Source organism: Sciurus vulgaris (genome assembly GCF_902686455.1).
Source record: "Sciurus vulgaris genome assembly, chromosome: 9".
NCBI lineage: Eukaryota > Metazoa > Chordata > Mammalia > Rodentia > Sciuridae > Sciurus > Sciurus vulgaris.
The window spans coordinates 103,246,118-103,259,317 of record NC_136469.1 but is presented as its reverse complement, the minus strand read 5'-3'; the positions used below and the strand labels follow the sequence as shown (position 1 = coordinate 103,259,317).

At 42.5% G+C, this 13,200-nt stretch overlaps 1 protein-coding gene across 3 annotated transcripts in view; it reads left to right on the top strand.

The window, feature by feature from the left end:
* Positions 1 to 9,656, top strand: part of PDGFRA (platelet derived growth factor receptor alpha) — a 50,041-nt gene extending 40,385 nt beyond the window's left edge. For all 3 annotated transcript variants that reach the window (XM_079154548.1, XM_079154549.1, XM_079154550.1), the window contains exons 22-23: positions 1,969 to 2,210; positions 6,545 to 9,656. In XM_079154548.1, the coding sequence (XP_079010674.1) occupies positions 1,969 to 2,210; positions 6,545 to 6,692 (390 nt within the window). In that variant the 3' untranslated portion in view covers positions 6,693 to 9,656. The remainder of the gene's footprint in view (positions 1 to 1,968; positions 2,211 to 6,544) is intronic.
* The last annotated feature ends 3,544 nt before the right edge of the window (positions 9,657 to 13,200 follow it).

The window sequence follows — 13,200 nt, the reverse complement described above, 5'->3', positions numbered from 1 at the left end:
TTGTGTGATCCTGCGGCTGGGGCTTCACGGAGTGCTCCACGGGCTCCTGATAGCAATGATGAGTGAAAGCCCTCCCGTTCCTGCAGGGCTCCCTTTCATCCTATGTCCGTGACACCTGTAAGCACTTTGTTCTCCAGATGTTTCCGTATCTGAAGCTCCTGTGTAGTTAGAAGTGTCAGGACAACCATGTTCATTAAATCGCTGATTTGAATGCATGTAAATCCATGTGAAATTGGCTTTTATCAGCTGACTGGAAGGAGTAACCTGGCTGTTATCTGTGGCTCCAGCTGGTTTTCTGTGGCAAAGGAAGCATTGTTCAAAAGAACAAATGTCATTTCATGGAACCAAGCAGGAGGTGTAAATGAGTGAAATGACTTTCTGCTGAGGTCTTAAGAAGGCAATCCAGGCGAATTTGTAATAAATTCTGTTTCTTTGATTTGGATTTAGTCCCTGTGTAGACTTTCCACGCTTACACTTCTCTTCCTTCTCAAGGAGATGCAGCGTTAGGAGATTGCACTGGAACCCCCTGTGTGTTGAACTGGGAGTTAAACACTTGAGTCAGTTGATTATCTCAGCGCCCATTACAACTTACTCTGTTTTTTTAAAAAAATGAATTTCTTAAAGTACCTCTTTTATTTATTTTTTTGTTCTTTTTAGTTATACATGACAGTAGAGAATATTTTGACATATTTATACAAACATGGAGTACATCTTATTGTAATTAGAATCCCAGTCTTGTGGTTGTACATGACGTGGAGATTCACTGTGGTGGATTCATATGTGTGCATAGGAGAGTCATGTTAGATTCATTCCGGTGTCTTTCCTGTTCCCCTCCCCCTCCCTTCCCTCCATTCCCCTTTGTCTAATCTACTGAACTTCTCCCCTGCCTTGATGTGGGTTAGCATCCACATGTCAGAGAAAATATTTGACCTTTGTTTTTTTGGGATTAGCTTATTTTACTTAGCATGATAATCTCCTAATTCAACTTCTAGAAGGAAGACAGGGTGGAGGCAGAAGGAAAATAACCTTAGGTTGGTCAAAGATACTCTGATTGGGAAAAGATTGAAATCATTGTTTAAAATAGGTTTTGTTCTGTTTGGTACTGGGGATTGAGCCCAGGGCCTTGTGCATGAATGCTCTACCATGCCTATATCCCTAGCCAGTTTTTAAAACATATTTTTAGTTGTAGATGGACGTAATGACTTTATTTATTTTTTTATGTGGTACTGAGAATTGAATCCAGTGCCTCACATGTGCTAGGCAAGTGCTCTACCATTGAACCGCAACCCCAACCCCCACTAGCCATTTTTATTTTATTTTGATACAGGGCCTTGCTAAGCTACTCAGGCTGGCCTCAAACTTGCAATTGTCCTGCCTCAGCCTCCCGAGTAGCTGGAATTATGTCAGTGTGTCACAGAGCCCAGCTGAAAATAGCATTCTTGATTTTGGAGGTTAGACTTCCTCAACATTTAGGAATCAGAAAGGTGTTGGGTATTTTGCCCCCACTGGAAGTCCTCACCTCTTCCTATAGGAACCGGGGAGAGACTATGTGATGGAGGCCTTGGGCGTCCTGGGTGGGAGTCACGCTTCTGACTTGGAGAAGGGGCTCCGGGTATCTGAAGACCTGACAGCAGAAGAGCTCTGCCATTGGTGGTCTTTCCTGCACGTTCCCATCTCTGGGGAGCAATATGCACAATCCCGAGGGGCCCCATGTGGTTTTGAAAACACCTACCACATGAGTCAAATATGTCCCCTGACTCCTGGGGCTGTGTGTGGGAGAGCCACGCTTCCTTGGCAGAGCATCTTTGACCTGAGTACTCAGGACATATGACTTTCCTTCCATTGTCTAAATCCCATGTCTATGAGGTCGTTTGGAAACACATTTAAATCATAATAAGTTCTGCATGTCTATATTCATTAAAATTTAGCAGTAATACTTGATTAAATATGTGAAATGAATACTTCTAGAGTTATGAAAAAATTCACCTGGACTTCCTGAAGAGTGACCATCCCGCTGTGGCACGCATGCGCGTGGACTCGGACAATGCATACATTGGTGTCACCTACAAAAATGAGGAAGATAAGCTGAAGGACTGGGAAGGGGGCCTGGACGAGCAGAGACTGAGTGCAGACAGTGGCTACATCATCCCTCTGCCTGACATCGACCCTGTTCCTGAGGAGGAAGACCTGGGCAAGAGGAACAGACACAGGTAGATGTGGGTGGCCACCTCGCTGCCCGCCTGGCCCTCCCCACGCCCCACCCCGCACTCCTTAAGGGGAGAACCGAGGCTGCTGATAGTGAGGCGCTCCTGGTAGCGAACTGTATTGGCTGATCAAGGTGCACAATCCTCAGGATTCCCTTGCAGTTTTGAAAGCACCTTCCAGACTATTCTGATCTGTCCCTGCACCTGGGGCTGCATGTGGGCAAGTCGTGCTTCTCTGGTGGAGAATCTTTAACCTGAATCCTTGGGCCATTTGATCCCACCAACGCAGCAGCCGTGAGGATTGGTAATACCTGCCTTTTCTCTGTTCTCTTAGAAAGTCACTGAGCTGAGAATGGAGTTGAGAGAGCAGCGGGGCCAGGTTATTTGATGCTCCCCCAGTGGTCCTTAACCCTGGCTGCAAATTGGAATCACTCGGAGTGAATTTAAAAACTACTGATATACAAGCCACATCCAGGCTGATTTGTTCTTTCCTGTGAAATGCGTATTTTGGAGAATTTCTAACAAATGCACAATTTACATGGTACAGCAGCTGTCAGGTGTCCGTCACCCAACTTTGATATGTATGAACTCAGGGCTAGTTTGACTGCATGCACAACCATACCTATACCTCCTTGGTCCCCTCTGGATTATTTGGAAGCAAACCTTGACATATCATTTCATCTGTAAATACTGTTGTAGGTACCTCTAAAAGATAAGGGATCTATTATAAAAAATAACTACTGTGCCATATTCTCACCCTAAGAAAGGGGCAATGGTTTAAGAGTAACAGATACAGAGTTGGAATTTCCTGGTCATCTCACAAATGTTATTGTACATTTGGTTTGTTCTATTGGAGACCCAAATAAAAGTCACATATTGCATTTGGTGATATGTCTTGGTAAGTTCTTCTGGCCTGCTCTTTGCCCCCTTGTCTATCATTTGTGAGGAAGCCAGAGTGTTTGCGAGAAGGGCTCCTCGTTCAGCATCTTGCTGATTACATCCCTGTGGTGTCTTTATCACGTTCTTCTGTCTCCTGTGTTGTTTGGTTCTGAGGCTTGAGTGGGTCAGGTGGATTTTCAGCAGACATGGTTCAGAGATGGTGTGTGTCCTTCAGTCAGGAGGTACAACTGTCCTGTTATGTTCGGTGACATGAGCAGCATTGGTGACGTCACATTACTGAGATTCATTAATTCATCATCAAGGTGATGCTAATGCTCAGCCAGGTCTGAGAACTGCTGGCTCATGTGGACCAGGTGGACAGGTCCCGACCCTGTTTCTGGCTCTCATTGCCTCCCCTGTGCAGGGTAGGAGGAGAGACAGGGGCTCCTGGTTCAAGATCCACGTTGCTCATGGGTCTCTTTTTCCTTCGTTCAGGACATTGTTTTACCTTCTTCCTTAGTCATTCAGTTAAATACGAGCAGTTATTTAGGCAGAAGAGCATAGCAGTAGTTTGGAGGCTTCTGATTATACTTTCTTTTAATCAATATAAGTAGAAGGTTTAGGCAGCCCTTGTTTATCTGAAGGCTCTAGGTAATTTTGAAAGCACAGTTTTTGTTTTTGGAATTGAAGGCAGGGCCAAATGGCCTGGCTGACTTACCTTTCTAATTATGCTTTGTGTAGGCGGTTTTACAATGTGTTTATAGGCCTTTAGCAAAGTGTTCCTCCACTTTCAGGGTCCTGTGCTGGAACTTTAGGGGATGGCTGGGCAGTGGGTCTAGGGATTCTCTCTGTTTTGAGGGTTCTGAGTAGTGTTTAACCTGTAAAAGGGTTCTGCTTCAAAATAGAGTTAGAAGCCACAGAGTAAGTAATATCAGATAAATACTTCTGAGAAAAAATATCAGAAAGATGCCTACAAGTTTTCTAGAGGTGCACCAGGCTGGGCTGCAGAATTTGACATTCTACAAGGAGGAAAATTCTAGTTGCTAGATAGTTGTTAGATTTGCTAATTAGAACTTCTACAAGGGCAAGGTATTTGATCTTCTTAGAAACACTCATGATATACCCCAAATAACCTCACCAAGTCAGGTGAGACCCTGGCCCGAAGTGGTGAGATTGTCCTGGTGGGAGGGGACCCTAGGCTGGGAGGCTTTGGGCTCAGGCAGGTGGGAGTCAGCAGGGAAGTTATCAGCCTTCCTCTAAGGCTCAGATGTTGGCCTGGGGAGGGGAGTGGGCATGAGAAAGACAGGGCCTTGCTGTGGGGGGCTTGGAGTACCACTTTACACTCATTGGAACCAGGCATTGGGCTCCAAGATGGGCACAATCGCTCTGGAGCCCATTGTAAGCCCAGTTGTCAGTTGTAGTGCCAGAGGATCCTCCAGGAATTGGTCATCGCTCCCAGTGGCAGTTACCTGCTTTTGTCTCCACATTTGGGGACAAAATCTATCTGCAACCTGTGAGATAGATTAGCAGAGAGAGGACAATGCTGGGCCCAGGGGGCCTGACTCACCTGCCAAACGTACCCCCAGGGGAGGCAGCAGTTCCTATCCTGCCATTCATGGTAGAATCATCGATGCAAATCCTGGTGAGGTTGGGGCCAGTATCCAAGGATTGACGGGGCCTCTAGCTGGGGCCAGGGACCAACGAGCAGTGTCCAGCTTCCAGAGGGGGGCATTAGGACTAGGTGATCATCAAGACCAGCCAAATGGACGGGTTCAAAATGAGGTGCCAGGACCAGGGTATAAACAGGGAGGCCAAGGCTCAGTCCTAAGGAAGGTCCCAGTCTGGGACTATGAAGGAATAGCACGCTCAGGGTGCTGCTGGGAGCTCTCCAAGCTGCAGGAACCTAGGGATGGACGGCATCACCGTTTCCTCTAGGCCTCCAACTGGCCAGAGTTGGTTTCCGGCTTGGAAATGGGTAGAGAGAGGAGGAACATGGGCCAAGGAGTCAGAGCAAGCCAGATAGGCAGGAAGTGGCTGGAGGGCGAGAGCGTGTGTGACTGTGTGTGTGTGTGAGAGAGAGAGAGAGAGAGAGTGTGTGTGTGTGTGTGTGTGTATGTGTGTGTGCATGCACGTGTGAATCCTTCTTACTGGCCAAGCTCTCTATATGGTCTAGAAACCATGCCTCACAATTAGGAAAATAAACTTTTGTCCTACCCCATCAGCAGAAGATGAGTTTGGAGCAAAAAGATATACAGAAAAACATAGATAGCAATACAGGGCAGAGCAAGGATAAAACTGTAAGAGTTCACAGAAGGGAGGACAGACGTGGACTGAGACAGGCTGGTAACTGTAGGGAAAAGGATTTTCCCAAAAACTTTAGTGAAAAATGTTTAAATGTACAGAAATATTGTGAGACTACAACTACCACTTAGAGTTCACAGTTGTTAACATTTGCCACACTGGCTTTATCTAGCTACATGTAAGTAGCAGGTGTTGTGTGTCACCTAATACATATAGAATGGGTACACATTGCATGTCACCCACAGCCACATTTGTACTTTTTGTTTTCTGACCCATCATTTGCAGCTAGATAGGAGACACCACGGTACTTCATTCCCAGGGAACAACACACACTTCCTAAGAATAAGAATACTCTTCTACAATATTAAGAGCTCTTCTCCGATTATCATGTAATGCCCAGGTTTTATTCAAATTCAGGATGCAAGTGTGAATAATAATTGTTAACATTTATTGAACACTTATATGCTTCATGACTATGACCTTATTTAATCAACCCAACAGGCATATTGTTAGGCATTATTGTCATGCCATTTTATAGGCAAGAAGACAAGTTCAAGTTCAGAATGTTAAGTAAGGTGTGTGAAGTCCATCCCAGACCTCAGGCTTTCTTACTCTCTCACTCAGCCAATATTCTAGTAAGAAAGAGCCTTCACCTGGGCCTTTGAGACTTAGAGGTCACGGGAAGCAATGAGAAGGGGCATTTCAGGAGAGTGGGGTGAAATCCTGCGAAGAGAACACAGCCTGGAAGCTCAGGAAGTTTCAACGGGCACGTGGCTGCTCTGCTGCTGCTTGCAGCTGGTTTCCTTGGTTGCTCTAACTTCCTGGGGAGCCTTTCCATCAGGACATTGCTTATTTTCCCTTCCACTGGCATTGCTTAGGGAAAGCAGAAATTATTATAGCTTGTTAGCAACTCAGCGCGAAGACCTGGCAGAAAAGAAGGAAAGCTGAGCAAAGACAGCCTGTGCACCTTGGTTTTCCACGTGGCCCATGCAGTGAGAGGTGGTAAGCAGCTGCCTGGCAGGGTGGCAGGCAGCCTGAGCGTGAGTGCAGAAGGATCTTGAGGTTGTCACTCCTTTGCCTTGGTGGTCACCCTGGAAACGCGGTCACAGCCTTGCTGACGAGTTCCCATGCCTCACCTTTCTTTTTCTCCCCTTGGCCAGCTCACAGACCTCTGAAGAGAGTGCCATTGAGACAGGTTCCAGCAGCTCCACCTTCATCAAGAGAGAGGATGAGACCATTGAGGACATCGACATGATGGACGACATCGGCATAGACTCCTCAGACCTGGTGGAGGACAGCTTCCTGTAACAGGCAGAGTTGGGGCGTACCTTCCACTCCAGGAGCCACCTCTGGGTCCCTTTAAGAAAACCACTTTATCACAATGCAAAGGTGGAGAGGAGGATGTGGATGAAGTTCCCAGCCAAGGGCCTCAGGGAGCCTTCTGCGTATGAATGAATGGGATATTTTGAAATGGACTTTTTCAGCGTTGTCTCTTGCAATGCTTCAGGAGCATCTCAGCGGTGTGTGAAGTTTGGAAATAGTTGGACAAGGGAATAATAGGCCACAGAAGTGAGCTTTGTGTTTCAAGGGCATTGGTGAGATTCCCACATACAGATTCATACTGCAAGGAAACTCCAGCGTTGTAATTATGTAAATAACTCTAACCAAGGATGTGTTTAGATTTGTATTAACTATCTTCTCTGGACTTCTGAAGAGACCACTCAATCGATCCATGTACTTCTCTCTTGAAACCTGGTTATCAGCTGCTGTTGAACTTTCTTATGAAGTGCATGCAAAACCACTTTTGAACCTTAAAAGGTACTGGTACTATCACATTTTACTTTTTTATTTTAGTGTTAAAGAGATAAAAGATAACACTTAACCAACCTTGTTTGATAGATTTGGGTCCTTTAGAGGCCCAATAACTCATTTTCGTATTGTAATCTATGTTTATAATAATACTACTGTTATCAGTAATGCTAAATGTGTAATATGTAACACGATTTTCCCTACAGAGAAAGCACAATTTAAAAAAAAAAAAAAACCCTTACTAAGTAGGTGACAAGTTTGACAGTTTTTGACATTTATATTAAATAACATGTTTCTCTATAAAATATGATAATAGTGTTAGTGGATTAAATTTAGTAAACATAGAGAGCAAAGTATAAGTAGTGATGTCCAGGAAGTCGAAGCTTTTAATTGTGTACTGAATAGGTTCTCTAATCTATTATACTAAAACCAGTTAATGACCTCCAAAGTAATGGGATTAGAACTAGCAAAGCCCCTGAATTCTCGAAGTGCTCAATAGAAAGGCATGAGCCGATGCCAGTGACTTCTTATGTCGTGGCCCAGTGGAAATTATAACAGTCAGCAAGAAGAATGGATTTGCAGAGACTTCCTTCATGACCTGTGATAACTTTGGTGGATCCCCAAACCTATGAACCTTAAAAACCAGAAGGATGCCCTAACATCAGCTTCTTTTATTCATCTCTTTCCCCAAAGAGAAAGAGTTTGAAACCCTCAGGCCATAAAGGCGTTGTTTCATGAAGGTCATGTGTGCATTATCCTGACTGTAATTCCCACATGTAACCCGCAACTAGAATCACTAGATTCTGTGTCTCCATTCCAGAGATTCTGGATTACTTAAGCTTGAGGGAAGCAGGGACCTCTATTTTAATAAACTCCCTGGCTATTCTGATCGGTCACTCTTCAAAAACACTGGCTTAGGTTACAGGAGGTTGCTATGGGAAAAAAAAATAATTGAAAATTTGGAACTGGGCTAAAAGTCAACAATGCAGGAAGCCTACTATTTAAGTCCTTGGCTTTAGGTCAGTGACATTTAATGCCATATATCTAGCAAATGCGGCCCTTAATTTAACTTTCCAGTCTTAGTAGAGGTTTGGAACGTTAAATCTCGGTTTTGGCATGTCTTCTAAAAGTTTGAGACAAAGTAAAGACACAGCTTCTCACTGCATGGTGGAACTGGACTTGTCTCCCTCAAGGAAAATAATGTAAAATACAGGACACAATTCCGTTTGCATCATTTCCACGTCTCTGGATAGCCAGGTCAATAATTTGATGAAAGGGATTAAAAGGTGTCCCTAATATTTTGGGATTAGGTGGGAGGATGGACCATCACATCCATCCAAACTGTCAAATTGGTTAGTGTGGGTTCATTGGCATTCTGTGCAATGTGCTTAATTGCCGACACCAAATGAATGAAACATGGGCTGTGATTACTGCAATCACTGTATGTGCTTCCGGCAGGTGATGCTTTGGAAGATGTAGCAGCAATAACAAGGTACTTGACTACCCACCAGTGTCATCTCAATGCAAGCCCCAACTTTCTTATCCACCTTTTTCATAGTAAGTGTGAAGACTGAGCCAGATTGGCCAATTAAAAACGAAAACCTGACTAGGTTCCATGGAGCCAATTAGACTTGAAATACATTTGTGTGTTTCTAGAATCACAGCTCAAGCATCCTGTTTATCACCACTCTCTCTTGCATAGCCTTATTTTGGTGGTGCTTTGCATTCTGATGTTACTTTGAGTCTTGCATGACATCACCGAGGCTGAATAAAGATTCTCAGACCAGCAGTTTCCAGTCCTTACAAATGCTCCCACCTGAGATTAAATGGGACTGCTAATATTTTTCCTAAACAGTGTTTTCAGTATATCTCAGTTTTGTTTCCTTTCGGATCTCCTGCAAAGTACCCACAAAGAAAAATTGCCAATCCTTTCTGCTTTCTATTTTTATGATGACAATCAAAGCTGGCCTGTGAAACACAATTTGTGACTTTTTAAATGATCGGTGATATCCTTAAAATGTGGTCTGCCAATCTGTACAAAATGGTCCTATTTTTGTGAAGAGGGACGTAAGATAAAATGATGTTATACATCGATATGTATATATGTATTTCTATATAGACTTGGAGAATACTGCCAAAACATTTATGACAAGCTGTATCACTGCCTTTGTTTATATTTTTTTAACTGTGATATTCCCCACAGGCACATTAACTGTTGCACTTTTGAATGTCCAAAATTTATATTTTAGAAATAATAAAGAGAAAAATACTTACATGTTCCCAAAATAGTGGTGTGGTGAATGTGTGAGAAGAACTAACTTGATAGGGAAGGTCCACCAATACAAAATGTATTGCAAATGCCCCTGTTGTTTTTTTTCCTTTTAAAACCTGTAAATAAAGATCTTTATATTTCAATAAATGATATATATGTATATACATAAATATAATTTAAAGTTATGCTGAGGTTCCAGCATTTCTTTTGTTTTTAGTTTAATCATAAATATTAAAGCAATCCTGTTCAACTTGCTTAGCAACATTTCAGTAGGACTCTATGTTTTTGATGGACCAATAGACATCTTAAGATTTAAGATGTTATTTGAGCTATTTAGTTTTCAGATACATCACTTGATGTAAAGATGATTGGCACTTGGCTCATTTTGATCCTTTTTGTTTGCTTGCCTGTTGTTTTAGTCAGCTGTTTCGCTGCTGTGACTAAATGATCTGATCGGCACAATTATAGAGGAGGAAACGTTTATTTGGGGGCTCATGGTTTCAGAGGTCTTAGTTCATAGAAGGCCGGCTCCATTCCTCAGGGCTCGAGGTGAGGCAGAACATCATGGCGGAAGAGTGTGACAGAGGGAAGCAGCTTGTATCATCAGGAAGCAGAGAGAGACTCCACTCTCCAGATACAAAATACATACCTCAGAGCCACACCCAATTCCCACGTCCTCCAGCCACACCTTGTCACTGCAGTTACCACTCGGTTAATCCCTATCAGGGATTAATTCACTGATTGGGTTAAGACTCTTACAACCCAATCATTTCTCCTCTGAACCTTCTGGCACCGTCCTACATGTGAACCTTTGGGGAACACCTCACATCCAAACCAAAACACCTATCTTTGTTGGGTGGTATTTTGCCCTCCTATGTAAGGAACAGAGGGCTACATTTACTCTGTACAACATTCAAACAGTGTAGAAGTGTATAAACTGTGATGTTAAAGCCTCTTCCCCCCGACTGTGTCTTTTCCCTGTCCCTGTCTTATTTTCCAGAAGCAAAATCACTGATATGTATTCTTTCACTCCTTCAGTTCCTTTTCTATGCATCTGTGTCTATATAAATCTATTTTTGTTTCATATTTTGCCTAAATGTGATTGTATTTTATGTAACACTTTGCAATATGCTTTTTTTTTTCTTCTTCTTCTTCTTTTTTTTTTTTTTTTGGTACTGGGGACTGAACTCAGGGGCACTCAACCACTGAGCCACATTCCTAGCCCCATATTGTATTTTATTTAGAGACAGGGTCTCAGAAGTTGCGGGTTGCTTAGCACCTCACTTTTGCTGAGGCTGGCTTTGAACTCGCGATCCTCCTGTCTCAGCCTCCCAAGCCGCTGGGATTACAGGTGTGCACCCCATGCTCGGCTCCTTTTTCTTTTTCTAATTGACTATTTATTGAAGCAGTTTTAGGTTCACAGCATAAGTGAATGAAGATGCAGAGATTTCCCACGTGCTCCCCCACCCCGTCCCCACATGCACACCTCCCAGTCCTCGACATTCTCTATCAGCATGGAACATTCCTTACAGCTGAGGAACCTGTATTGACACGTCCTCAGCCACAATCCACAGAGCTTTTCCCTTTTCGTGCTGTATCTTGGAGATCGCTGTGGGAAGTATATATAGGTAGACCTCTCTCAATTTTTTATCAGCTCCATGGTATCCCATTATGTAAATGTACTTTATTTTATGCAATCACATTCCTGCAAAACAGAGTCATAGTTTCCAGTTCTTTGCTATTAAAATGACTTTATGAACATCCTTGCACACACATCACTGGACTTCTATTGTAGTGTTTGGTTCAAATGGATTGCTACAAATAAAATAGCTAGGTCCAAAGGTAGGCAGAAATCAATTGATGTTGAGCCCACATATCCCTGTACAATTGCCATGTAAATTCTTGAAGGTCTGCATGAGAATCACTGGCTTTGCAGTGATTACCACCCAAAGCTCAGGATTCATAGTCTTCAAAACTGATGGGAAGAGATGTATATGCTGCGGAGAAGAGAACTTGGGCTTGTGTTTAGAAGTATGTCAAAGTAAAGGACTAGGAATTTTAAAAAAATGATACAACTCACCTTATTTTCAACTCATGGATTATGGAAATTCTTTTGTTAATAATTGGACTATAGCATCCTTTTCCAATATTACTCCTCAGTGCTCCAACACAAATCACCTGTCAATCCAAGCAGATCTCCTTAAGAATTCGGCCCTAGTTTGGGTATCAGCTCTCCCTGAGTTCTGGGAAGGAGACAGATTACCTGGGAACAATTATCCTGCAGATTAAACAAGAGCTGTCTGATGTAGCTTCCACATGGAATGCTCCAAGCTTGGCTGGACAGATCATTTCGTTGTCTTGTTTTAGATGTTTAATTCTACCTCTTAATACAGTGCTGACAACTCTACCTACTTTATCCAGCCATGATAAAATAAAAGTGACTTTTATTATTGGAGGGTTTTACAACTTTTCAAAGATCTTTCACATTTGTTTCTTTCTATTCTTAAAATTAGCTTTTCCTCCTATCCTGACAATGTCAGGGAGACATTTTATAGGTGAGGAAACCAGGGTACCACAAGACAAATGACTCTTTGAAAAATTATATAGCTGGGCAATGGTTGCACTGAGATTAGAAATTCCAAACACACTGATTCCTCTGTCATTTACACTATAATAAGCCATGAGAAAAGCAAGCCATACTGGGAAATATCAGTGCTCTGAAGTAGTTTGTTCTACTTCAATATTTTCAAAGACAAATGATTGATGAGTTGCCTGTGAAACTATCCTACATGTTTGTGATCAGAACAATTTCTTTTCAAGCTATAACACAAAGATCTAATAATGGGTGTTATGACTTTAATAGGGATGTGTTTCATGAAATGCAGCTCAGGAAAATGGCCTAGAATATCAGAATCCATCATAGACTAGACAATTTTCTCTGGGGTAAGTGATAGAAATGCTTCATTATCTCTGCCTCCAAATACATGTAAGAATTAAATCCAACTGCATTGTTTTAGCAGAATTAATATACTGTGTTTCTAACAGACATAAATTTTCATCTCCACAATTAAGCTATATGAGAAAATACATATGTGGCCTTAATTAGCAGATTAACACACTCTGTTCCACCTGGAGAAGTAAATAGCACCCGTGTCCTGAAGAATAATGAATGTAATCTTCAAAATATATTCATACACTGGTAATGTTTCCATCACCCACATTTTAGTTTACATATAAAGCGATGGAGACATCAAGGACACATGGTCTCACATGGTAGGGGAACATATTTGCTCCCTGTTTCTGGTTTATAGGCTAATTGGAATTTTAAAAAGATTTGCCACATTATCCAGGCAGATGGTATTTTGCTTTATCATTATTCATGGGTATTAATGACTTCCCTCTGGAGCATGTGTATCCTGTCTATTTTGAATTTCATTACATTTCATGCTGACTGCTCCAAACAGAATCGGATCCAGTATTTTCTGTGCAGTGCTTGAGTTGCAGACCGTTTGGTTGGTCAAAGCTTTAGACTTGACTGGGAATTAAGTCGCTTTAAGTCGCTCTTTGAAATGAAGGAGACCTTTTTTTTTTTTATCTCTGTTCTGTGTATTCCTTCACACTTCTAATTTTGTTCAGTTTGCTCTCCCGCAGGGCTGCTGGTAGGATCAGGTGGATGAAAAGACATTTCCAGAGTGGATACATCTTTCATTAGCCTGAGATGATTAGGCATCCTTT